Below are 26028 nucleotides of genomic sequence, written 5' to 3'. Positions count from 1 at the left end.
CACACACCATCAGCTGCACTGGCCAGTTTCTTGACCACAGCCAGTGATTTCATACCACAAGATCTTTGCACATGCTGACCTCTTCCTGCTTCCTGGAATGGGCTCCCTAATCTCTGCCTGTTCTCAAAGATGGCTTCCTTGAACATCCAATTAAAATAGATCCACCCCTGTCATTCTCACTTAAAGCAAATTTGGCTTTCAAGGCACCTATTTAGTTATTTCTTCATTTATTGGCTTAACCTCTGCTACCATCATGTTGCCTGAGGTTTCCTCCTTTATCTTTCCCATAAACTCTGTGAGGGCAGAAACCCAGTTTGGTTTGTTTCCCAATTCATTTATAGAATAAATGAATTTTAGTTGAGTGAATTGATGAATCGAACATTTGGCACCAAAATCATTTTGCTGATACAGTGGTTAAGCACAGCAAATTTTGATGTAAAGTAGAAGTTATACATATTCTGCCTACGGGGAATGGAGCCAGGTAAGTAATACCTTCTGAACCAGCTTGAATCAAGACCAACTGTTGTAGGATGGTACGCTCTCCTGTGCCACCAGTCCGAAAACAACTTAAATGAGCCTAAACTCATTAACCCATGAGTGGTGGTAGGGCACGAGCTTGTTCAGAAGATGGGACAAGCTCTCCCTGCGAAGTCTGACCTCCCCTCTCAGCCCTGATCACACTCTTCTATCCCCCAGCCACCCTGTCTGTCTCTACTCGTATGTGTGTGATCAGCCCAGTACAAACAGTGGTCCATACTCCAAGGACAGAAGGATAGCAAAGTAAAAGCGGGTTTAAGAATTTTTCTGGAGAAAATGAGAGCTGAGGCCTTAGGTAAGTATGAGATTGCTGGATGCAACGGATACACACAGTGTTCGCAGAGTGCACCAAAACTCACTAGGCCAGGTCATCCTGTGGACATAGGAGTCACTAGGCCAGGCTGTCCTGAAGCTAGAAGGGTTTTTTAGTTGCTGGTACACAGTTGCCATTGCCCTCTATTTTTCAAACCCTGATCTAGCAGCAAAGGGCTTGTACCTTCTAGCAAGGAGAGCCTGTTTCCTCCCGCTGTAGCTCTCTCTGGAGGACAGGAGTTTGTCTCTATGGAGTTTTCAGCTAGACCACTCAGTTGTGCCCTGCTAGAAAACCAAGACCGTGCCTTTCTTCACCTCTCCATCCGTCGTGGCAGAGGTTCCCAGATTTAGAATTTCAAAGATCAACAAAGCTTCAGTAATGATTGGAAGGAATGAAATAGGGTTACTAACTACTTATTTTTCTAAATAAAGGCATTTATAAAAATGACCATTTAGTCTCACCATAAAGCAAAGGGTATTTTATTACCAAAAGGTCCAGGAAGGCTATAAACTCAAATAAAGGACCTAGCATGGTAATTTGTATAATAGCTCCTTGTTAAATTGAATGACCCAGGGGTAATCTAAGGTTCACCTAACCTTACCTTGCTTTTTAAGTTAATAATTATTCCAGAATGTTTGTACCTGATGGATGTGTGGCAATTACAGCTTTCTGCCTCTCTGATATGATCACTCATTGTAGCTTACTTGTAGTTATTTCTTTTTCTTCTGTCAGTTATTCAATCCCATTCGTAATTAGGACTCTCTACACTGCAGCCCTGTATGTTCAGCAGGATTTGGAGGGGCTTTGTTTGTGTTCAGAATTACCTTGAAGTTTGCAATAAGGACTTCTCTCGCTCTCCTTAGCTTTCTGGCTGTCAAGCTGAATTCAGTCGGTGGTGGCATAAAGAGATGAAAGCAGTGAAGTTTCCATCCCAGGGAACAATCTTTGATTATTATCTGGACCACACAACTAAGAAATTCTTGCCTTGGGCCGATAACATCCCCACATTCGCTCTGGACCCAGATGTGCCTTTGCAGGTAGGTGTGTGGAACACAGGGATTTTCAAGCCACACAGTGCTGGTTTGAGCCTTTTCTTGTTTGTCCTGGTCTTTTGTTCCTCTTGCCTGATGGGTAAATTATTGTCGGCAATGGTCAGCGTATACGTTTTTCCTGGGAGACAGGAATCTCGGTTATAGGAACAGTCAGAGAAATGGCTATTATATTGTTGCAACCTCTTGTTTTTAATTTCAACTTAGTTCTGTGGTAACAGCTTTCTTTATTTTTTCCTGGAAACGTTATGAGTTGTATTAAAAGTTGGAGGCAGGTTTCTGTAGTTCAGTGATTTTTCTTTCTGACCTTATTGTAAATTTTACATATCACTTCTTTCTTTCAACACCACCCCAAGTCTTCAAATGAATGTCTAGTTTCCCTGACTCATGTGTTTCATAGTCACATGGCAGTTGGCAAATCTCAATAAATCTCTCTCGTTTTAAATTGTTTCTCTTCATAGACTATTCTTTTACATTCTCGTATGGCAAGTTATTTTTTTAGTCATCTTCTAATTCGGCCTCGATCTATTTTCCTTTTCATTATATTTCTTTCTCAAACTCGTCATGCTGATTCATGTTGGAACTTGTTATTCAAGTAGTGCTACATGAATACAATGCAGGTAATTTTTACAGCATTGGTGAGGAGGCAGCCAGCGTCAAATAAGAAAACCCAATGTATTAGTCCCCCGGAGCTGCTGTAACAAAGCACCGCAAACTAGGTGGCTTAAACAACAGAAATTGTTTCATGGTTCTAGAGGCTAGAAGTTCAAAATCAAGGTGTCAGCTGAGTTGGTTCCTTCTGAGGGCTGTAAGGGAGAATCTGTGCCTTGCCCCTCGCCTAGCGTCTGGTGGTTGGCAGCCATCTTGGTGTTACTTGGTGTGTAGCAGCTAACCTCCAATCTTCACATAGCCTTTTCCCTGTGTTTGTGTCTCTCTATTCAAATTTCCCTTATAAGAACACCGGTCATATTGGCTTATGGGCCTACTCTATTTGTGTTAGTGTGCTAGAGCTGCCATAAAAAAATACCACAGACTGGGTGACTTAAACGTCGAAAATTATCGCAGTTCTGCAGGCCAGAAGTCCAAGATTGATGTGTCTGCAGGTTTGGTTTCTCCTGAGAAGGCTCTCCTTGGCTTGTAGATGGCACCTCTGGCTTTGTCCTCAAATGGTCTTTTCTGAGTGTGTGTGTGTGTGTATCCCTGGACACAGCCTCCAAATGTGACCAAATTTCCTCTTCTAAGGACACCAGTCAGGTTGGATAAGGGCCCACCCTAACAGCCTTATTTTAACTTTGTCACCCTTTTAAAGATTTTATTTCTAAATACAGTCACATTCTGAGGTACGGGGGGCTAGGGCTTCCACATAGGAACTTTGGGAAGACACAGTTCAACCCGTAACACCTAACCCTCAGGAAATTTATTTCACAAACTAGAAATTCAGAGGTAGGCTGGCTCCAGGATGGATTAATTCTGAGACTTGGTGATATCACCAAGGATTCAGATTTTTCCAACTCTGCTCTGCTCTTAACACGGGCTTCATTTTAAGACTGGTCTCCCTCCTGGGCTTAAGATGGCTCTGGTGGCCCCAGGAGTTACCTTCAGAGGGAAAGGAGACTTTCTCATATCTTTATTAAGAGTGAGGAAACGTTTCTTAGAAGCCCCAGAGCAGACTGCCTCCTACACCTAATTTCCAGGGATCCCATGCCAGCCCTAATGCAGCCTCAGGCCAGGGTAATAGGGTTACTGTGTTTGGCTTTGATGAATCACAGCACTGGAGGAATCACACCACTCAGGAGTTGGGCTGAGCGTCCTCCGAAGCATGTGGCTGTGTGGGAGAGGCATGGAGACTTGAATAAAGTGGGGTCTGTGACAGAAAGGAAGACATGTAGGGTTGGGTGTTGGGAAGCGGCAGCAATGTCTGCTCCATCTGCTTTCTACGTTTTGAAACCTCTGATTTTTCTCAATCTCCTTAGACTTCACCTACCTACTGCCTATCTGGATGGTTGAAAGTTGAATCCGTAACTAACCAAAGACCAAAAACTGGTCTCACAAGGTTGCTACACTTGACCAATGATATCTTTTATTCCACAAGGAAACTATTAGGACTTCGTAGTCTGACTTTATACACAGTTTTACCAAATGTGGTTGTTTGATTAACAACTTTTTTTTTTTTTAAGATTTTAGTGGGGAATTGGGGAAGGGGAACAGCCAAGTTGTTGTCCTTCAGTCTTAGTTTTGGAGAGCACTGCTAGCTCAGCTCCAAGTCTAGTTACCATCCAGTCGCCCATCGGCAGCTCAAGGTGCCCTGTTCAATCTTAGTTGCGGGTGGGTGTAGCTCACCATCCCATGCGGGAGCCAAACGAGCAACCTTGTTGTTAGAAGCACGTGCTCTCATCAACTGAGCCATACTGCCACCTATTGGCAGCTCAGCAGCAGCTCAGCTTGGGCACAGCTTACTGGCCCATGTGGGAATCGAACCAGTGACCCTGTTGCTCAGAGCTTGCGTTCTTAACCAACTGAACCACTCAGCTGGAACAACTTCTTAACATATTAGAAGAGAACCAATATGAATCAGTAATAATAGCCAATGCTAATATTACATTACTCTATGTCAGGCCCTTTTCTAACTACATTACATAGATTAACTAACTTAATCCTTACAACTTTCTAAGGCATGGACTGTTTCTTTTACATATGTAAAAAAAGAGATACCAAGAGATTAAGTAATGTGTCTGCAACCCATGCTCTGAAGTACATTCTGTATCTCAGGCTCTGGACGGATGTGGGGTTGAATCCAAGACCCACCACCTAGAGTTCATGGTGACCTTGGTGAAGTTGTCAATGTTCTCTAAGCTTTAGTCTCATCATCTCTGAAATGAAAACAATAACAAAACTCTCCTCATAGATTAGTTACACATATCATATGACATAATGCATAGAAAGTGCTTAGCATAGTACCTGTCACATATTTCAGCTCTCAGTAAGCATTATTGATATTAATGTGTAGAGAAAAGAGCTAATAGCCAAATTAAAAAGCAAATGATGACAACTAGCAGCAAGAAAGGAGAAAAAATGCTGTAAAATGCAACTCAGTTGTTTCTTAAAAAGTTGTCTAGGAGTGTTTAATGTAGCATGGAGTAAACAGCCCTGCACTTTTCAATAGGCCCTGAGAGTATCACTGAATTACAACAAAGTTCTAGAGTAAAAGTTCATAATCATGAAGATGACCCTGAATGATCTGTAAAATACTCAATTGCATTCAGTATATGCTAACCACATAGGGAAGAACTTTCTCCGTCAGAGAATTTGTCTTTTTCTTAATGAACAATACACATTGTTCAAGTTGGGTTTTTTTGTTTGTGTGTTTGTTTCTTAACCTCCTTTTTAATTTGGCCATGAGGAACTGAAAGAAATTGTCAACCCTGTTTTCATTAGTATGCAGGATTCTGTTTCTGGAGTATCTACATCTGCTACCCTTTTCCTAATCTTATATATTAGTCTATGTTCCCTGAGTCTGATTTGTATTTATTTGTATTCTTTATTTTGTTCCTGTAAACTATTTCAAATTCTTTGTCAAGCAATATAGTATCTAAATAAATAGTTCATTTTCAAAGCAGAAACATTGTTATAATTTTTTTTTAAATAAAACAGTGCATAATAAATTTCAGATGTGCTTTGGATTTGTGACTATTCCACTTAAAGCCACTGTTTCCTGCAAACTGGTCTCCCACCACCACTGAACTCCTTTAGTGTGGCTTCTGTGTAATTGTTTGCCACTTAATCTGACCAGGCCAAAGCATTGCTAACAACTTTCATTTATATGTGGTTTGACTTATCAGATGTTTTGTCAGCAGCTAAAGAGTAGTGGATGGTTTCTTAACTGTTTACTGTATTCTCTTGTATGTCTAACACAAGGTTGGGCAGAGTGTAGGTATTCCGTAATAGGGAGACTTGAGTGTTATTACTTAATTGGGGAAATATAAATCAGTTGCTTATGCTATGACCTGTTCTGGTGGTTCTCCTCAAGCTATGATGTCTTGCACCCTGACAATTTAACACGGAAAATTTCGTGGGATCTCCTACTGCTGTTAACTTGAACTCAGAATTCACTGGGTCTTAATTCTAAAGTAACTATGTGGTTCATATATTCAATTCTGCAATGCTTCTCTCTGACCTTTCTCTCATTCTGTTTTTTTCCCCCCAAGAGAGTTCTGGTTCACACACCAGAAACAACTCGCCTTAGATATTTCACAGAGCTGTTGCTTGAGAAAGGACAACCACTAATGCTAGTAGGCAATGCTGGAGTGGGAAAAACAGTCTTTGTAGGTGACACGCTGGCACGTCTCTCTGAGGATTACATTGTGTCCCGTGTGCCTTTCAACTACTATACAACCTCTGCAGTCCTGCAAAGTAAGTGTTCCTCCTGTTTCCTTCCAGAAAGATCCGAAATTGTCAAGGCCGTGACATGCAACCCAAAGAGATGCTCATGTTCTCTAGGCTTTAGACATTTTGCTTAGGCCTCAGATGAATTTTTATTTATTGTAGGTAAATATGCTTTGTTCAAATATTGTGATTTGGGCTTTTTTATAGCTCTCATTACTTGGTGTCATTACTCTTTAGAACAGCAAGAATTTGCTTTGCCTCTAAGCCATGGGGTTACTTTTAGTCAATGTCATGGAGCAACTTGAAGGTACACTCAAGGAAGAGTGTTCTGGTTACCTTCTCAAACACAGGATTGATTTAGGAGAAATTCATTCAAACTGTTGATGAAATGACAGGACATGAGCCATTAATTAAATCTTAGAAGAAGTAAAAGAAGAATTTTAAACTGTTGAATAAATGTATCAGTGCAGTCAAAAGAACCACACGGATTGTGGCCATTCCAAGCTGAGAAGGGCCAGCACAGTAGACTTGGGAAATAGAGGAAAAATAACATAAAGAGCTGATATTGGTAGGCCTGTCACTAAGTTCAGCGGAGTAATTGGGTCATATTGTGGGGTGGGGGAGGACAGCATAACTCCCTGTTGTCCGCAGTTTATGAAACCTGTTGAGTTGCCCTGCATGTGAATTCTGTGTTGTGAGTGTGCATGGGTGTGTGTCGTTGCTGTCTTCTTAGCTAATATCAGTGGAGATTAATAATAAATTTTCTTACTGACATCATTAACTTGCACAAGAGAGGTTTTTCTGTAATCTCTTAATCAAGTTTGTCTTCCTTGGGTTTTGAATAAAACTGACTTAGCAGTATTTCATTCATTCGTTTAGCAAATATACATTATTTATCTACTTTGCCCCAGGTGTTGTGTCCAGTACATATTTTTCATTCATAGACACAGAAGAAGGGATCACGTCATCACTTGTAAGTGGAAGATTAGGGCCACAATTCAACAGTTGAACTAAGTACTTGACTGTGGCATGAGTTCATCTTGCTAATTCGTGAAAGAGATACAAACATGAATAAGATTTAGAGATTGCCTATTAGCAGGAGGAATAGAAAGAGCCTATCTTTTCTAAAGAAAGTTAGGATTCCAGACCTTTGAGATGGGGTGGTATGCAGGCAGAAATGGGATTTGGGGTAGAAGAATCAGCTTAAGCAAACTCATGAAAGAGAAAATTGTGGGATATAGTCAATTAATAAAATCTCTTAAGTTGACTGGAGCACAGTGACGGGGTAGAAGATAGGGAAAAGGCTGGAGTGGTGGGTTAGAGTTATAGTGTAGATCGCGTGCTTAACTGTCTAGTTTGCCAAAGACTGAAGGGGTTTCTGGGACTTGGGACCCTTAGCGTTAAAACTGGGGCAGTCCCGGGCAAGCTGGGCTGGTCGGACACTAACTGTAGAGAGCACTGAGATACAAGCTGAAAAGAATGTATTTCATCTGGTAGGAAATGGTGAGCCATTGATGGGGAACAAGGACCTGACACAAATGCAAGGTATACTTTGGGAGAAGTCTGAGGTGGGGAGACCAGCCCCCCCGAGTGATGTACTAGCTGAATGTAATGTTGCTGTGGACTAGAATTGTAGAGAGGGAGGCCAAAAGGAAGAGGTGTGAATCATTTACAGGCTGTGGTTGGGCAGATCAGGGACCAGGAGAGAAAGATTATGTTGAGGCTTTGCGTCTGGCTGACAGGGAGAGTATTAATCCCATAAATAGGAGCACAGAAGGCAAAAGGGAAGAGGTGCATTTTGAGTGCAGAAGAGGCATATTTGGTGTTGGCCTAACCTCTGGGCACCAATGGGTAATAGAAACTGATGCCCAGCAAGCATTTGGAAGTGCAGGTCCGCTGCTTGGAAAGGAGGTTTGTTAATTTATTCATTATATACTTTATTTATTTATCCATTTGTTCATTTAACAAGTTACTTGTGATTGTTATCAGGAATGCAGCAGTGAACATCATATAGTTCCTTGTCCTCAAGCTATTTGTAATGCACTTGGAGAGTCGACAAGTAATTAGATACTACATCTCAAACACACATTCTTTGGGATTTTCTACACTCAGGATTTTCTCTCAAACATATCGACACAAAGTCATGTAGGCACGTGAAGAAATGTAACGTGATGTAGACACGGGATAGTGTCTACCTACCAGATCTTCTTGTACTTCTACACTCTGATGGCCCAAGAAGAGAGGTGTGGGAGACTGTCTTGAGTTGTCCCCAGATGCTTCGGCAAGGCCAGTAGAGAAAGGCTGTGAGGCCAGGCTGTGACTGGATGGGTGGTGGGCCATGCATTAGAGTGGGTACAGGGGAGGAAAGTGCATAGATCAGCAATGGTGTTGGCTCAGATGTCATGGCAGGATGTTATCATGCTGCAGACGCTGACTGTCCAGCAAAGGACCAGCGAGGTGAGCTCTGGCGACAGGAGGGAGGTTGGCCGGACAGCCTGACATAGAAGGAGGTGACCAGAGACACAGCTCAGGTATTAACCTGCAGAGTGGATTAACCTGAAGTCACAGAGTGGATGAAATGGACAGAAGATGAGGGAAAACAACAAAAAAGGACTAAGGACAGAATGTTACATTTTATCTCATTGGTGGATGGAATTGTATATTTGTTTCAGGAATTCTTGAAAAACCTCTAGAGAAAAAAGCTGGTCGTAACTATGGTCCAGGAGGAAATAAAAAATTGGTTTATTTTATCGACGACATGAATATGCCCAAAGTGGACTTATATGGCACCGTTCAGCCCCACACTCTGATACGACAGCACATTGATTATGGACACTGGTAAGTGTTTCTCTGTATTCGCAACTGAAATCTAAATCTAATTATTATTATTAAACATTTAAAAATGGAATAGCCCCAATTTCTTTCTCTTCTGAAGAGCATTTTTTGTGATACCTTTTGGGTTTCACTTTGCATTCCCCTTTCACCATCTTAAATGGAATAGATTCCCTTTGCATCTTGGGAAGAGTTGGTTTGAAAAGTATCTTAGCAACATAAACTGTCCAGTTGAAGCACTAAACTCTTTAAGACATTAACTCACACTGAATCACTTAGAGAAGCTTGACCTTTTCCTTTTCGACCTTTTGGTAACATCTGGGCACTGCAGTTTGTGATCTGTGCTGTTAACTAGAGGGAGAGCCTCCAGCCCAGCTGCAGGTATTTCTAACCAGAAATAGCATCACGTGAGAATCAATAAGCAGTTAAGGGTATGTATTGATTCAGCTCCAGTTGTTGATTCTGGCATCAAAGAAGCTATGACACCTTCAGTTTTCCAAGCTTTTGTTTTGATGTCTCTGAGAGAAGGCTAACAAGTTCAACATCACAACGCAGTGGTAAAGATCAGAGGAGACAGCTAGTGATGAAGTCCTTTACGAACTGGTGGGTTTTGTTGTGCTGTCTTCTTCCGTTTTAGGACTTAAAGTTCTGTTTTCAATCTTGCAGGTATGATCGACAGAAAACCATGCTTAAGGAAATCCACAACTGTCAGTATGTGGCCTGCATGAATCCGATGGTGGGCAGCTTCACAATCAATCCTAGACTACAGGTAGGGTGTCAAGCACCGCTCTCTCCCAAAGAGCCCCTCATTACAATACCGAAACATTGTAGGTCTTGATTCTTGGCACTTTTTAGTACAAATTAGAGCTCCTACTGGGCATATGGTTAAGCATGGAAACTTTTTTTTTTTGGCAATCTGCTGGTACCATTATAATCCCTATTTTGCAATTCTTATATGTGTCTTTCTTTTCAGAGACATTTCACAGTGTTTGCATTCAACTTTCCATCCTTGGATGCCTTAAACACCATCTATAGCCAGATACTGAGTTTCCATTTCCAGCAGCAAGCATTTGGTCCATCCGTCCTCAGGAGTGGCCCTACATTGATACAGGCCACCATCGCATTGCATCACATGATGACACATACCTTCTTACCCACAGCTATTAAATTCCACTACCTCTTTAATCTGAGAGACCTGTCAAACGTCTTCCAGGTACCTTGATGGCTCTCTGTTATGTGTCTGGGGTGGAGAAATAAGGCTAGTATTATTAATGGTGTTCAATTATAGAACTTTGTTTAAAACTGTGCTACGTACTTTGTATTTTACACCATAAACTTCTCTATGGAGTGAGCATAGCAGCTTTGTTATTCCCATTTTATCAGTGAGAGCAGCGGTTCCTCTCAGGTTGCAGAGAGACAGCAACAAAAGCAAGGGTAGGAGTCTGGACTCTGTGTTTCATTTATTCTGTATAAATATTTGAGTGCTTGGTTTCTGTGCCAAGTAAGAGGGATAATTAGTCATTTTTTCATATTTATGTGATATGATTTTTAATCATACATCAAGAGAAAACAGAATTTCTTAAATTGCTTTGTTTTGACGTTGACACCTCCATTACCTGGTGAAAGGGCAGCGTGTATGTATCTGATTTAGAGAGGAAATTCCAAACAGGCAGTTTAAAACTTGGAATTATTTTTAAAATCCACCTAATTTTGTCCGGTACGGTAAAAGTCACCACAAAGTTATTTATGGCTTAAAGTTTTTTTGTGAGAGAGCTAGTAAAGTGGGAAAATATGAAAACTTCATGGGATTTCTTTCTTTATATTTGATCTTTGTTTCTTTATATTTTTATAACCTTCTTTCCTAAATCACCCCACAACTGCCTTAAAACCATTAAACAGCATTAGACAACAGCTTCCTAAGAACGCGGACCTTTCCTTTTCATCTTTCTAGCACCTGCTTGAAAGACTGTGCTCAATAAAGTGTTGTTGAAAAGCAGATTTTTAATCTTAGAAGGAAAAGGGAAGGAAAGCCATAGGTGACATGGGATGAGAGGCCTGCCTGCTCACCATTCATACAGTCCGTCAGCTGCACTTCGCATTCCCAAGTACTCGTTTAGCCTTTTGCAGCTAATTCTCTCTAACTCCCTCAGTGTTCTTCTATGAGTCCAGAGCAAGCTGACCCTCTCCGTGAGGAGTGGGTCTATATGAATCCAAGAGACCGAAGGGCAGTGTTGAGGGAGAGTGGGAGTTAAATGTTTCGGGGCTGGTACCCACAAAGTGTGAATTCGGGCAGTTTACTTTTGGTCTCATATTCTTCATCTTTGTGAAATGAAAGAGCTAGATCAACTGATATCAAAGGATTTTAGAATAAAAAAAATGATGATCCTGTGACTTTCGTGTTAGCTGTTTATATTTTGGTTTTGGAAACTTAATCTGTTGGAAAACTTAATAGGCAGAGGTTCTCAGAGGCAGTGTTTAGTTCCTCGGCTGGCTCTTGAAATTCTGTCCTAGCTACATTCCTAAAAATGAATATAATGATAGTAAATGTTTAAAATGTCACCTATCGGAGAGTAAAACTAATATATATGTATGACTATTTATAATGTTTCTTTTAACTCAATAAATTTGCTAAATTCAGTGTACAGTTAAAATGTTAAAGGAAACTATTATAGAATGTCACTAGCTTCCAAATTTTTAATTTTCCCCATTCTTGCTTTGAAGGGGATTTTATTTGCTTCTCCTGAATGTTTAAAGGGTCCCAATGATTTAATGCGCCTGTGGCTTCATGAATCTTCTCGTGTTTATGGAGACAAACTGATAGACACAAAGGATTGTGATTTGTTTCAGAAAAAAATCCTAGAAACGGCTTATAAATATTTTGAAGTAAGTATATGAATGTTTGAGGTCACTGTTGGCTCTGGCACTGATTAATGTTGGGGCACAAGTCAGCTATGGCTGCAAATAAATTGTGCAAATGCTTACCTTGCTCAAACAGCTGTGATTCTAGAATATACTTGGTCTGTACTTGTAAACATTCCATCCACCTCACCCTGGATTGATCTGCAAGCTTTTCCCTTGGTAGGCCCCTCTGCCTCTAGGTGCCCCTCTAGGTAGGCCCCTCTGCCCCTGATTCTAGGTGAATCATTCTGGATGGTTGACATGACCATATTTTTCTGTTTTTCCTCCTGCAGGATGTAGACAGTCACATCCTGCTTCAACAGCCCCTCATCTATTGCCACTTCGCCGATGGTGGGGAAGACCCATGTTATATGCCCGTGAAGGACTGGAAGGTGCTGAAGACAATTCTTACAGAGACCTTAGATAACTACAACGAACTCAACGCTGCCATGCACCTAGTTTTGTTTGAAGATGCCATGCAGCATGTGTGAGTTGGCTAGTCGTGATCCTTTTTGACAAAGTAAACATGGCTGGGTACCCACAATGGTTGTCTCTCAACAGATCATACTAAGCACTCTGAGCTATCAGATCTTATCCAGTGTTTGTCCTGCAATATAAAACAATAGTGTCTCTGTCGTTTATGTCACAGTCTTAATCATGTCTTACATAGGTACACTTCTTTCTGAAGTATCCTCACAGCCATCATTTCAATTTTATTTCACTGTAGCCCTGTTACGTAAAATAATAAGAAAAAAAGGTAAGTGACCTATTCAAAGTCATAAAGTTCATAAGTTGCAGAGACAGGCAGGACTCAAACTGACTTTCATTGATGAAGCATGTGTATTGAGTGCCTGCTGAGTGCTAATCAAGAACATCACCAGCCTATTCAGTGCTTTTGTGCAAATTAGGAAAAGGGGAGGGGCTTGTTTTCTTGGCAGACAATTAGAATAAAGCCCCCGCTCTGGTCTAGAACTTGGCTGACAAGGCCCTCACTCACCTAGACTGGGCACCTGTGCAGTGCACAGATTATGCAGCCGTCTTTAGCACCCCTGCTGTCCAATATTGTTCTAGGTTTGGGGGATAGAGCAGCAAACAAGACAGTCCAGTCTCTTCTCTAGTTGAGCTTATATTTTAGTGATTCATATGGACATTTATAAGGGCACAAACAAAGAATCAGAAAAGTGTCAGAAAGTGACATGTCATGCTGACAGATGAGATAGGTTGGTTCTGAGAAATAAAACATGTGGATTCCCAAAGAGGAGCGGGTTATCTGTGGGAGGAGGTGACATTTAAGATGAGATCAAAATGATGAGCAGGAGCTAGGCATGGAAACATTTGGAGGAAGAACATTCTAGGTGAGGGCAGATTTCATGAGGCCCTAAGGCTGAATGTTCAGAAACAGAAAGAAGCTGCCGCGTGCAGAGAAAATGAGGAGGGCAGTGTGTGACAAGGATGGAGAGACGGGGAGGGCCTTACTTACACAGGGTACTTCCTTGTGACCAGAGGAAGGCGTTTCAATTTTATTCTAAGTTCAGTGAGAAGCTTTCAGATAGATTTTAGCATGGGAATGACATGATGTGTTGAATAGTCTTAAGTAGCTTGTCATTGCTGCCTCTGTGTGGAAAGTCGATTGCTTCTTCAAGTCCAATACCGTTCTCCTAGTCACCATCATGTCTCATTGGCTATTATTAATTTGCTAGAGCTGCGGTACCAAAATGCCACAAACTCAGTGGTTTAGAAAAGCAGATATTAATTGTCTCACAGCTCTGGAGACAAAAAATCTGAAATCAAGGTGTCAGAAAGGCCATGCCCCCTCTGAATGTGCTGATAAGAATCTGTTCAGAATTCTCTCCTCGGTTCTGGTAGGTCGTTGGCTTGTGGCAACTTAAATCCTCACGCGGCATTCTCCCTCTGTGTGTGTCTCTGTCCAAATTGCTCATTTTTATAAGGACACCAATCGTATTGGATACAGGGCCCACCCTACTCGAGAATGATATCATCTTAACCTATTACTTCTGCGATGACCCTATTTCCAAATAAACTTCTATTCTGAGATACTGGGGGTAAGGACTTCAATATATGAATTTGAAGGGACACCCTTCAATTAATAACACTTGCCTTTTTAATAAGTGATATTTGGGCAAAGATTAAAATAATGAAATCATGATTAAAAATAAGTCAAAAAGAGGATGTATGTGGGGAAGGAAATCCAAAAGACCAAAAAAAAAAAATGTGGAGAATTCAATTTTTAGTAGAGTTACTCTTTAAAATGTTTAGCCCAAGTGCCTAAGAAAAACTTTGCAGGCTTCTCCATCATCAGTTATTATAAGCATGTTAAGTATTAATTTATGGATCCTGTGGCAGTTGCAACCCTCTGATTCCACAGCATTAGTTAGGATCTCTGACTAGGGTGTTAAGTGAATTATGAGTAACACTGTTTCGGGTTGGGTTAGTATACATTGCTGTGTGAATGTTGTAGCTCAGCTGAAAGAGACCCCCACTGACGCCGAGGGAAAGGGTCTTCCCATAGAATCCTTCAACATGCAGTTCTCCGCAGCCTAAAAAGAAAGGCTGTTCTTTGATCAGGGATTATGAGCTAGACGCTGATTTCCTCAGTGTTAGAGATGATTTCAGAGCATGTCCTTGAGTGCTGGGGAAAGGGACTTGGCCGCTTAGAAAACCTCGTGAGGTACAAACTTCAAAGCATACATTAAAATGAAATGTAAACCCTGCTTCAGAACTTGGGGTTTCACTCATGTAACAGTAATTTTGTGGCTTTCCCAGCGTGGTTTTGTTGTGGGGTCAGGTAAAGTAAAATTCCACGAGATGGCTGAGCTCGTAAAAGTAACTTTTTTTTTCAGTCACTGAAGGTTTGCACGTGCTGGTTGTAGTATAAGTGATTCCAATTTCATGTGTTTTTTTAAAAAGCAATCTAGGTGGACCATTCAGGGTCTGAAATTTAGTTCATTGCAGAAAAGCAACCTAGAGCAAACACAATGGTGTCCAATTTTTTTGCATTTGAGTGTCCATATGCTTATCTTTTGTTTTGTTGCTTTTGTTAATATTTTTAACATAATTATGACATACTTCTTCAACCACAGCCATATTTTGATCATGTTAAAGCCAACTTATTCCTAACTATAAAATGCGACAATAATATCAATAGTTAAGCATTCAAAATCTCTTCGGTGATACAGTACAAGGATTAGCTGGCCTTGCTAGAAACTTAACTCTGTGCTTCTGAATGGTTTCAGTAAGTTTTCTAGAGCGCTCGAGGCACAGGGAAAGCTTCAGTGCAAAGGAAGTAAGAATCATATAAAGAGGCCAGTGTTTGATCTGTATGAAGTAAGTCACACGTGAATGTTTGCTGGCCTAAACAAATCCATCCTTTCTAAATTAATTCTACGGCAAAGGTTTCTGGCACAAAGACATTCTCCCTCTGATGTCGTTGCACATGGATGCTGACGTGGAGCTGGGCACTTGCTTGCTAGTCAAAAAACACGAAGCTTAAATAAAAGGCCTTGGATATGTTTTCTGTCTTAAGTTTTGGTGGAGAGTAATAAGGCAATAAGAGAGTCCAAGAGGTTATTAGCACAGGACAGTTCCTGAGACAAGCAGTGCACAGGCAGATGGAGGCAGCATCTTTGTTTGATGGGGGAACAGAGGAACCCAGACTAGAGATTTGAAATAGAAATTGGAGCTTACTATCTAAATATTTATCTGAAAAATAGAACAGCCACAGCCCCAGGTTTCATGCTGCGGCGGGTGCCCCTTTTCTCCCTAGGTGTCGCATCAGCCGAATCCTCCAGACCCCTCAGGGCTACGCCCTGTTGATCGGAGTGGGCGGCAGTGGCAAACAGAGCTTGTCCCGGCTGGCAGCTTACATTTGCAGCCTCGAGGTCTTCCAGATCTCTCTCACCGAAGGCTTTGGAATCCAAGAACTTCGGGTAAGTAAAGGTGAGATAAATCGCCCCTCTCGGCTTCTGCCTGGTGGATCAGGTAATGCGCATGTGTTAGCTCCCACTCCCAGGTTTGGCCAAGGCCTCCCCAAGCGTGGAGGTGGGGGGGGGGGGCGCACTTTAGAGGATTTAGTTACCTTTGGCGGTTTCTCCTCCATGGTCAAGTTAGTAACAGTAAATGTCTATAAATGCTTAGAGGTATATAAGCCTATACTCTTGGTTCAGACAGTATTTTATTAAATACTTGCTGACACAAACATGTTTCTTTCTTGGCATTGACCACACCTGATATTCAACACTATTAGTATTCCTGTATGATGGAGTCAAGATCCTGCCTCTGCAAGTGCAGATAGATTTCTTCCACTTTGGATAAGATTATAAAAATAAAATGCAATAGAAATACATTCAAGAAACTCAGGTGTTTTTAAAATTTGGCTATTTAATCACAACAGTACTTACAAAATAGTACTTAAAGAGTTTGATCAAATGCTATTGTAAGCTCAAAACAAAGACAAATCACAGGCTGTCAGCATTACTAAACAAAACTAAATAAATAACCGAACAAAAAGTGTTTTCCATGAAATAGTTGTTGGAAGGAGCAGGGACTTCCTTTGACTGCGTTGCTTGACAAAGGCGTCACCGGATCCATTTTCACTCGATTAGAAGGGAGCCGTTCAGCGGCGGCAGCCTGTTTTTATCCCTATGCTCCATTAAGCCACAAACATGACACTCATCATTATATGCCACAAATGGAGGTGATGTCATGCTGTTTGCCCCTATCATGGGGTCACTGAGAGGAAAGAATACGTAAACAGACGGAGAGTACACCCTGCAGCGCTCACGTATAGTTACTCCATTCTTCTCAGCACTTGTACGCATTGTCCCAACGTCACGTCAGCAGTTTAACGAAACATGAATGATGGCCTTCTTTCCTTACAGGAAGGTCTTGCCAATTTGTACGTCAGAACTGGAGCCAAAAACATGCCCACTGTGTTCCTGCTGACAGATGCCCAGGTTCTAGATGAGAGCTTTCTTGTGCTGATTAATGACTTGCTGGCATCAGGTGATTAAACCGACACAGTTCTTGAAAGATCTTCCCCGATGACAAATTATCTGTAGTTTCAGTGAACTTTCAAGAGAGATAGTTTGCCTTTGAGATGTTTGCTAGGGCAGTCTTTGGGGAGAAACCTATAAACCCAGCTAAACCGAGGTGTATTTCTTGTCTCAGTCTGCTTACGGAGGTGAGGCGTCCTCGGTGAAGTAAATGTTATTCCTACACATACAGGTTTAGTGGGTGTACGTGTAGGTACATAGCTGGTCCTCAGTGTGTTTGTGTCTTGTCAATGCGAAAGAAGAAAAATGGCATTTCTGATTTCCAAGCCTTGCTTTATATTTAGGCTGGACTTTGTATGGTAAGCATTTCAAGCATTAAAAAGCTATATCTAAAATTTAAATTGTGAGATCTTACAGTAATTCTTCTCATTCCTTTGCGGGCAGGAGAAATCCTGGATCTGTTTAGTGATGAAGATGTTGACAAGATAATTTCTGGGATTCGTAATGAAGTTCGTGGTCTGGGCCTGGTGGACTCCAGAGAAAACTGTTGGCAGTTCTTTTTGGCCAGGGTGCGACAACAGCTCAAAGTAAGAAATGCTCGCTTTACTTGCCCATTATTTAAAACCTGCTATTGGAACTATGATGCGGTTTTATTTCAGGATCCATATCCTGAGTTGGAATTTGTCATTCATTTTGCAAGGACATCCAGTCATTCATTGTGAAAGGACATTTGCATTTCCGCATGTCTGAGTCTGGAGTGCCCCCACCTGAAGTTTCCCATCATGCTGAGCTCCTACAAAGCATGTGCTGAGCAGACTGCATGATACTCGATTGAACTGGGCGTGGTCTCTGTCCTTGTGCTCACACGATCATAGGGCCTAAGAGCCCTCAAACAATTGTAGCTCAGGATCAGTGTAAACAGTGCTGTGGCATTACAGAGGAGCACGGCATCCTTCCTAACTGCAGTAGGCCCTCCTGGAGGAAGCAAGGTGTCTTCTGTCAGGTGTGGATTGAAATTCATGGGGGAGGGGATGGGGTAGGGAAGAACTGTCAGCATTTGTATAAGAGTAAGGGGGGACTGCACAGCACATGTTGGAGAAACCCAAGATAGCTCTGAATGACTGGAACATAGATAGGATTCCTATTGGGAGAACGACGCGGGTCAGGCTGGGAAAATAAGTTGGGATGAGGTCAGGGGTTGTAAATCATTAAATGAGCAGTGGGAGAGGTTTGCATCAAGGAAGTGAATTATGTCAGCACTTCAGGGGAAGTAATTTAGGTGCATTACTCAGATGACCTGAGACTCAACCCCAGGGTCTTCCCCATAGACTATGCTGTGCTGTGTGTCAGTGTAGCTAATAGGAATATAATACAACCATGTAGCAGCAGCAGTAAAGATCAAGTATTGTAACAAAACCAGAAATGCCTGCACGCTCGTGGCAGAATGCCAATTTAAGGAAAAGCCAGGCTGCCTCCTATAAAAATGGTTGGTAGCCTAGAAAAGTTGCTACTTTGCTACTTCTACTATTCCATAGCTGTCAAGTTAGTAACAGGCTCTGAGGCTGCGATACGAGCCTGGAGCACACAGGAAAAGGGAAGGGACAGTGACATTCGCCATGAATATATCTCTGCTTGGAGGTATAGAGTAATTGTTAGGTCCTCCGCTACCCTATACTAGGTCAAATTCCACATGGCTCTCACTGAGCATTTCTGGGCTGAGGTTAGAAGATGAGAATTTACAGTTCAGTTGCCCAAAGAGTTTTCTCCCCATCAAAAATGTGACAAAGAATATGTGTTCGTCAGGTTGTAACAAGACCAGGGAGTTCTCCCTGTTCCTCTGTGGTATGTTCGGATCCAATTTTCTTTATGAAGTGGAAAAACAAATACCATCATAAATTTGAGATAGTAATGGTATAAAAATCACTGGCTGTCAAATTCGGTTTCTCAGAGCAACAGAATCAACATCACCTAGAAACTTTATAAAAAGGCAAATTCTCCAGTTACACTCTAGACCTCTTGAATCAGAAACTCTGAGTGGGACCCAACGACTTCTGTTCAAACAAGGCCTCCAGGTGATTCTGAGACATGCTGAAATTTTGAGAACTGTTGTTAAAAGTAATGCTAGTATGAGTGTTCTTTACTTTATATCTTTTATACACAGCTTTCCTTGCTTCTGCAGAATAAATTTCTAGAGGGGACTTGCTAGGTTCAATAGTTACAGCTTATCGTGGTTTTAAAATATGCCTACGAATTCTCTGATGTTGTTCTTACTTACAGGTGGGGCCTAGGTCCGCTGTCCTTGAATCTGGGTGGGCTTATGACTGCCTCAGCTAATAGAGTACACTGTGGGCAAACTGATGCTGAGTGGCTTTGAGGCTAAGGCATGAAGAGCCCACTTTTCCACTGAATTGTACATTGTTTTCTTTACAAGCAGTCTGTATATACGAATATCTTAAGCAGTGAGTCTCATATATGTGCCTCATATATGTTTCCTAGTCTATCACTTGTCTTTATAATGCATACAGGGTACACGTTTGTTTATTTGTTTATAACTTTCAAGTTTTAAAAAGTCTTTATGCTAGACTAATCAGCATTTTCCTTTATAGATTTGGGTTTCCTATAAATTTAGGATAAGGGCGGGCCAAGTGGCTCAATTGGTTAAGAGCTTGCGCAAGTGTGAGAGCTCTGAGCAACAGCAGTTCGATTCCCAGCCCGAGCTGAACTGCCGCTGAGCTGCCAACAGGTGGCAGGATGGCTCAGCTAGAAAAATTAAAAATAAATAAATAAATAAATTTAGGATAGTGCATTTCTCTCCTAGATTGTAAAACTCTTCACTAGAAGCAGCTGGAACTCAATTGGGCAACAAGTAAGAGAATAAATAGCTAAGTACAGTTCTGTAAAGCCTCCTACATCCGTGAGTCCAGACTAGCTCAGTAATTCCCTGACTGACCCATGCTTTCCTCTCCTGCCAGCACACATCCTGATGCTTCCTGCCTTGTGGTCACAAACAGAGTACACTGGGGTCTATATTCCAGGCAGGAATAAGACTTGGGGCTCCCTGTATCAGGAAACCAAAGCTTCCCCCCAAACCCCAAAGCTGGTGTCTTAAGGGCCACAAATGTGTCACATGCCACCTCTACCTACCTCTGGGCAAGTGAGCATTTGATTCTGTCGTACACCCTTTATGAATAAAGTTGGGAGACGTCGGAAGTGGATTTTGGAATAGCAGCAGTATCAGTCATTCTCACACCTGTGTGCTTTCACACGTATGTTTAAAACTTCAGTATATCTGGAATATATTTATTATTATATATGCTAAAGAGTGAGCTGAGAAATCTCAGGTTATTTTTTTCAAAAAAGATATCCTTTTATCTAAACACCATGTATTGCTTCCTTACTGATTTGAAGTACCATTATTATTTATTATATACCAAAAGCCATATTGATTTTCTCTATTTCTGAATCCTCTCTTCTCTCTTCTTTTTTTTTAAGATTTTATTGGGGAATTGGGGGAGGGGAACAGTTCTGGGGAGTGGGATAAGGGGAACAGACAAGTTGCTGTTGTTTTTGTTCTTCAGTCTAGTTGTGGAGGACATTGCTGCACTGGCCCAAGTTGGCACCATCATTGCGCTCTTCCCTGGTGAGGCAGATCAGTCTCCAGCTTCTGGACAGCCACTCACTGCGGCTGCTGGCCACTCACGCTGACTGCTGGATACATACAGTAGCCCATGGCAACCCACTGCAGCAGGAGCTGCAGCCTACGCCGTCGCCGGCGACTCATGGCAGCCCAGCTCCTGGTTGAGCTGTTGTTCAGCATCTTAGCTGTGGAGGGCAGTGTCACTGGCCCTCATATGGGGGATCTGAACCGGGGCCCTCTGGCGTCCAAAACCAGCTCTTAACCATCGCGCCACTCGGCCGGCCCCTCTCTTCTCTCTTCTTGATAAGTCTTGCTACTACTGATTCCCAACTTTGTGTTATATAAATTATTAGTTTTATTATACATCTTTATATGTAATATCTAATTGCTCTGTCTTGTCTAGTTTTTCTTTGTTGTTCTCACACGTTTAGACGTCTGGATAAACATCAGAATCATTATGTCAAATTCTATAAACACATTTCAGTCATGCTGAATGCTAATTTTATATTAGGGAGAATTTAATCTTTATGATATAATGTCTTGTATTGCTTTTGTAGAAGGAATATTTCTTTCATAAGGTTTCCTAGTGGTGGATTGTTTGTCTATAGGAGAGCTATTGATTTTTAATTTTATAACCTGCTACCTCACTGCCTCTCTGATAGTTTCTATTAGTTGCTTGATATTATATAGCCTCTAGGTAATATTTTATCTTTCCTAATAGTGATCTACCTGATCTTCCTCATTGCATTGGTAAATCCACAGAAGAATGTTAAATGGCAATGCTGGGAATTTTGATTTGTACATTAATGAAGTTGCATCTAATGTTTCACTGTTCTGTCTTACGTTAGCTTTTCATTCAAAATGTGTATCTTATCAAGAAAGTCTCTACTAAATTCCTTTCAGCATCTATTGAGATAATTATATGGTTTTTCTCATTGAATTTACTAATAGTCATATAATACAGACTGATGTACAGAAGGTTTCCATGTTTATATTGTTAAATCCATCAGTCGTTTCCTGCATGTGTTTCCTTTGATCTGTGCTTAGGCCAGCTTACCGAAACTGAGATCAATTTCTATTCATCTTGATTGTTTTCTACTCTTCATAATCTCATTTTTCAGTATTGACCTCAGTACAAGCTAGAATTTATTTTGGTGTTAGATATGGATCATTTTTTCCCCCATTGTCAAAGGATTATTAATTAAATAATCTATCTCTTCCCTAGTAAAATGAGTAGGAGGGCTTTTTTGTTTGTTTGTTTTGTTTTGTTTTGCTTTTTTGTGTTAAGGAAGAATAGGATACCTCCTTCAAATACTCCTGATCCTTTTTGGCCTTGTCACCTAGTTTGTTGCATCATGAGAAAGATTAGTGCTCAGCACCTTACCCTGAAGAAGAAATAATACTGCATAAAAATGGGTCATCTTGTAGCTAGAAAATGACAGACTCTTTCTCTTCGATCTGTGTAGATTACCCTCAAATCCTTGGAATTTTTGAAAAGAATTCTGGATTGCTCTATGTTAGTCCTACATATCTTGATATTCGCCAGCATACACTAAAGACTCAGGATTTCTGATGAGCTGATATTTCCTTTGCGTGTGTTCTTCGCTGGGCAACATGGGAAGCTCAGTGTGTTACAGGGCTTGGTGAGCACACCTGGCAGGTCAAGCTCAATGATGTGAAGTTGCCACCCCATTACCCATGCTCACCACCCAAAGCCAGCCCCCATTTGGAGTGCAGGGGCAGTGACAACCTGTTGGCATGCAAACTGTGCCCTGTGAATCCCACAGGGCAATTCCCATTAATGACGATCGGATGTGTCCTTGGATTGCCTGAAATAAACCAATGACTAAATGCCAAATGCCTTCTTGCCTTCACATTTGTATGTGTGCTTCTTCTCCTCTGTAATTCTCATCTTGTAAGTCGCACTTTCATCTTCTCTCCTGCTGACGTTAGTTAACCCCAAAACTTTTCTTTCTTGCCTTCCTTCCTGAGCATCTCATGCCATAGGGAAAAGAACGCTTGTTGTATGTGGCAGCACCTGAGTCTTTCCCAAGATTTTAGATATCTGTCTGTCTTGTTATATATCTATGTATCTATTTAGGTGTTTCTCTCTCTCTCTCTCTCTCTCTCTCTCTCTCTCTCTCTCTCTGTCTATCTATCAATCAATCAATCAATCATCTATCTTCTATGATAGCCATTTCTGATAATGTGAGAAATATGTGGTAGGGGTGGCAGGTTAGCTCAGGTGATTAGAGCTATTAGATCATAACACCAAGGTTGCTGGTTTGATTCCCACATGGGCAACTGAGCTGCGCCCTCCACAGGTAGATTGAAACAACTACTTGACTTGGAGCTGATGGGTCCTGGAAAAAAACACTGTCCCCCAATTAAATAAAAAAAGAAAAGAAATATGTGGTACATAAAACTGAAAACAAAAGAACAAGAAAAACATGAAGAAACAAAACTCATAGACACAGACAATAGTTTAGTGGTCACCAGAGGGTAAGGGGGGAGGAGGGTGGTAGATGAGGGTAAAGGGGATCAAATATATGGTGATGGAAGGAGAACTGATTCTGGGTGGTGAACACACAATGTAACATATAGATGATGTATTACAGAATTGTACACCTGAAACCTATGTAACTTTGCTAACAATTGTCACCCCAAGAAACTTTAAAAAAATAAAAAATTTAAAAATTTAAAAAATATATATGTTTAGAATGTCAACCATAATTAAAAATTTTTTTAAATAAATAAATATATGTTCATAGTAGAGAATTTAAAAATACAAAACCGTATGAAGAAAATAAAAACTACACTTAGTAATATAACCTAGAGATTACTGAAACATGTTGGTATATTTCCTTCAGTTTTCTATGTGTATACGAAGATTTACGTATTCAGAGCTAAATTTTTTTTCACATCTCTCACGGTTTTGTTTGCCTCTTTCTTTGCCTTTTTGATTAGAAGTCTCCCATGGAAAACGTATCAAATGATTCCAAGAATTTAATGTATGGAGTGAACTGTTTAACTGAAATGTACTTTTTTCCAAATAACTATTGGTATAAAACCTTTATCCATTTATTCCCTTTGCCAAATTTCCTATTGGTTTGTTATAATTTTTATTGATTTATAATAGCTCTTTAAATATCCGAATAATATTCATATGTCCATAATGCCCTTGCCTATTTTACATGTTGCCATTTTTTCCAAAGTTCACCATAATTCTACTAATTTTGCTTAAAATGAACTCTGTTTTACATTTATATGTATTAAAAATATGTCTGATGTTTCCTCTGCAGCTTTTGTATGTTAAGACTTTTTTAGGAGGCATTTCCATGCTCCATGGTTAGGATGATATTATCTTGAATTTTCTTTAAATTACTTTATAATATTTTTAATATTTAGCCCTGGGTTGTTGTGTACAGTATAAGATAGCATTTCTACTTTTTTCCCCAAAATTGTTTCAACATCATTTATTATATAATCTTTCACCACTGATTTGAAATGCCACCTATCTCATATTAAATGCTTAAATATGTGGGATTATGTTTTTGGATTCTCTATTATGTTCCATAAATCTGTCTATCTCTGTTTACTTAAACACCAGACTGCTTTGTTTATTGTAGGATTATAATATATTCTGGAATCTAATACAGCAATATCCTCTTCCTTTTCTATATATTTTTAAATTTATTTTTCAATTGCAGTTGACATACAATATTAGTTTCAGGTGTACAATTAAGTGATTAGACATTTACCTACCTTAAAAAGAAAGTGATCCTCTTGATAAGCGTAGTACCATCTGACACCACACATAGTTATTACAATATTATTAACTATATTCCCTATGCTGTACTTTATGTTCCTGTTACTGTTTTTATAACTGGTGATTTGTTCCTCTTAACCCCTTCATATTTTTCACCCACCTCTCCAACCCACCCCCATCTGGCAACCATCAAAATATTCTCTGTAGCAATGAGTTTGTTTTTGTTTTGTTTGTTCATTGATTTTGTTTTTCAGATTCCACATATAAGTGAAATCATAAGGTATTTGTCTTTCTCTGTCTGATTTATTTCACTTAGCATAATACCCTCTAGGTCCATCCATATTGTTACAAATGGCAAGATTTCATTCTTCTTTATGGCTGAGTAATAGCCCATTGTATATATGTACCACATCTTCTTTATTCATCTATTGATGGGCACTTAGGTTGCTTCCTATCTTGGCTATTGTAAATAATGCTGCAGTGAACATAGTGGTGCATATATCTTTCAAATTAGTATTTTGGATTTCTTTTGATAAATACTCAGAAGTAGAATTGCTATCTCATATCGTTGTTCTCTTTTTAATTTTTTGAGGAAACTCCATACTGTTTTCCATAATGACCGCACCAATTTATAACCCCACAACAAGTGTGTGAGGGTTCCCTTTTCTCCACATCCTTTTCAACACTTGTTGTTTTTTTATTTATTGATGATAGCTATTCTGACAGGTATGAGGAGATATCTCATTGTGGTTTTAGTTTGCATTTCCCTAATGATTAGTGATGTTGAATATCTTTTTGTATGTCTATTGGCCATCTGTATGTCCTCTTTGGAGATGTGTCTATTCAGGTCCCCTGCCCATTTTTTAATTGGATTTATTGATTGATTGATTGATTGATTGATTGATTGGTGTTGAGTTGTATGAGTTCTTTATAAATTTTGGATTAACCCTTATCAGATGTATTACTGGTGAATATCTTCTCCCATTCAGTAGGTTGTCTTTCTGTTTTATTGATGGTTTTCTTTGTTGTGCAAAAACCTTTTAGTTTGATATAGTCCCATTTGTTTATTTTTTTCTTTAGTTTCTCTTGCCCTAGACATATCAAAAAAAAATTTATATATATTGCAAGAGTGATATCAAAGAGTTTACTGCCTATGTTTTTTTCTAGGAGTTTTATGGTTTTAGGTGTTACATTTAAGTCTTTAATCCATTTTGAGTTTATTCTTGTATATGGTGTAAGAAAGTGATCCAGTTTCATTTTCTTGCATGTATCTGTCCAGTTTTCCCAACACCATTTATTGAAAAGACTGTCTTGACCCCACTGTATATTCATCCCTCCTTTGTCAAAGATTAATTGCCCATATAGGCATGGGTTTATTCCTGGGCTCTCTATTCTGTTCCATTGATCTATGTGTCTGTTTTTATGCCAGTACCACGCTGTTTTGATTGCTGTGGCCTTGTAGTATTCCTTTGCTACATTTAGCTATTTGTACCTTTACTTTCACAGATGAACTATGAAATCAGCTTAACATTTTTTTTTAATAGCTAAGTAATACAACAGACCTGGTTTAAGTCAAATTGTTTATCTTTTTTTTTTAA

General features: G+C 40.2%; 1 protein-coding gene across 1 annotated transcript in view; it reads left to right on the top strand.

Annotated features, from left to right (window-relative positions):
* The window catches only part of DNAH11 (dynein axonemal heavy chain 11), a 307848-nt gene that overhangs the window by 136640 nt on the left and 145180 nt on the right, over positions 1–26028 (top strand). The window contains exons 43-52 of the mRNA XM_019651988.1: positions 1714–1887; positions 6105–6309; positions 8955–9120; positions 9781–9883; positions 10088–10327; positions 11836–11997; positions 12306–12499; positions 15797–15959; positions 16911–17034; positions 17469–17611. Of these exons, the coding sequence (XP_019507533.1) occupies positions 1714–1887; positions 6105–6309; positions 8955–9120; positions 9781–9883; positions 10088–10327; positions 11836–11997; positions 12306–12499; positions 15797–15959; positions 16911–17034; positions 17469–17611 (1674 nt within the window). The remainder of the gene's footprint in view (positions 1–1713; positions 1888–6104; positions 6310–8954; positions 9121–9780; positions 9884–10087; positions 10328–11835; positions 11998–12305; positions 12500–15796; positions 15960–16910; positions 17035–17468; positions 17612–26028) is intronic.

This window comes from Hipposideros armiger, unplaced genomic scaffold (assembly GCF_001890085.2).
Source record: "Hipposideros armiger isolate ML-2016 unplaced genomic scaffold, ASM189008v1 scaffold_171, whole genome shotgun sequence".
NCBI lineage: Eukaryota > Metazoa > Chordata > Mammalia > Chiroptera > Hipposideridae > Hipposideros > Hipposideros armiger.
The sequence above is the reverse complement of the archived record's forward strand: the minus strand, read 5'-3'. Positions and strand labels throughout refer to the sequence as shown.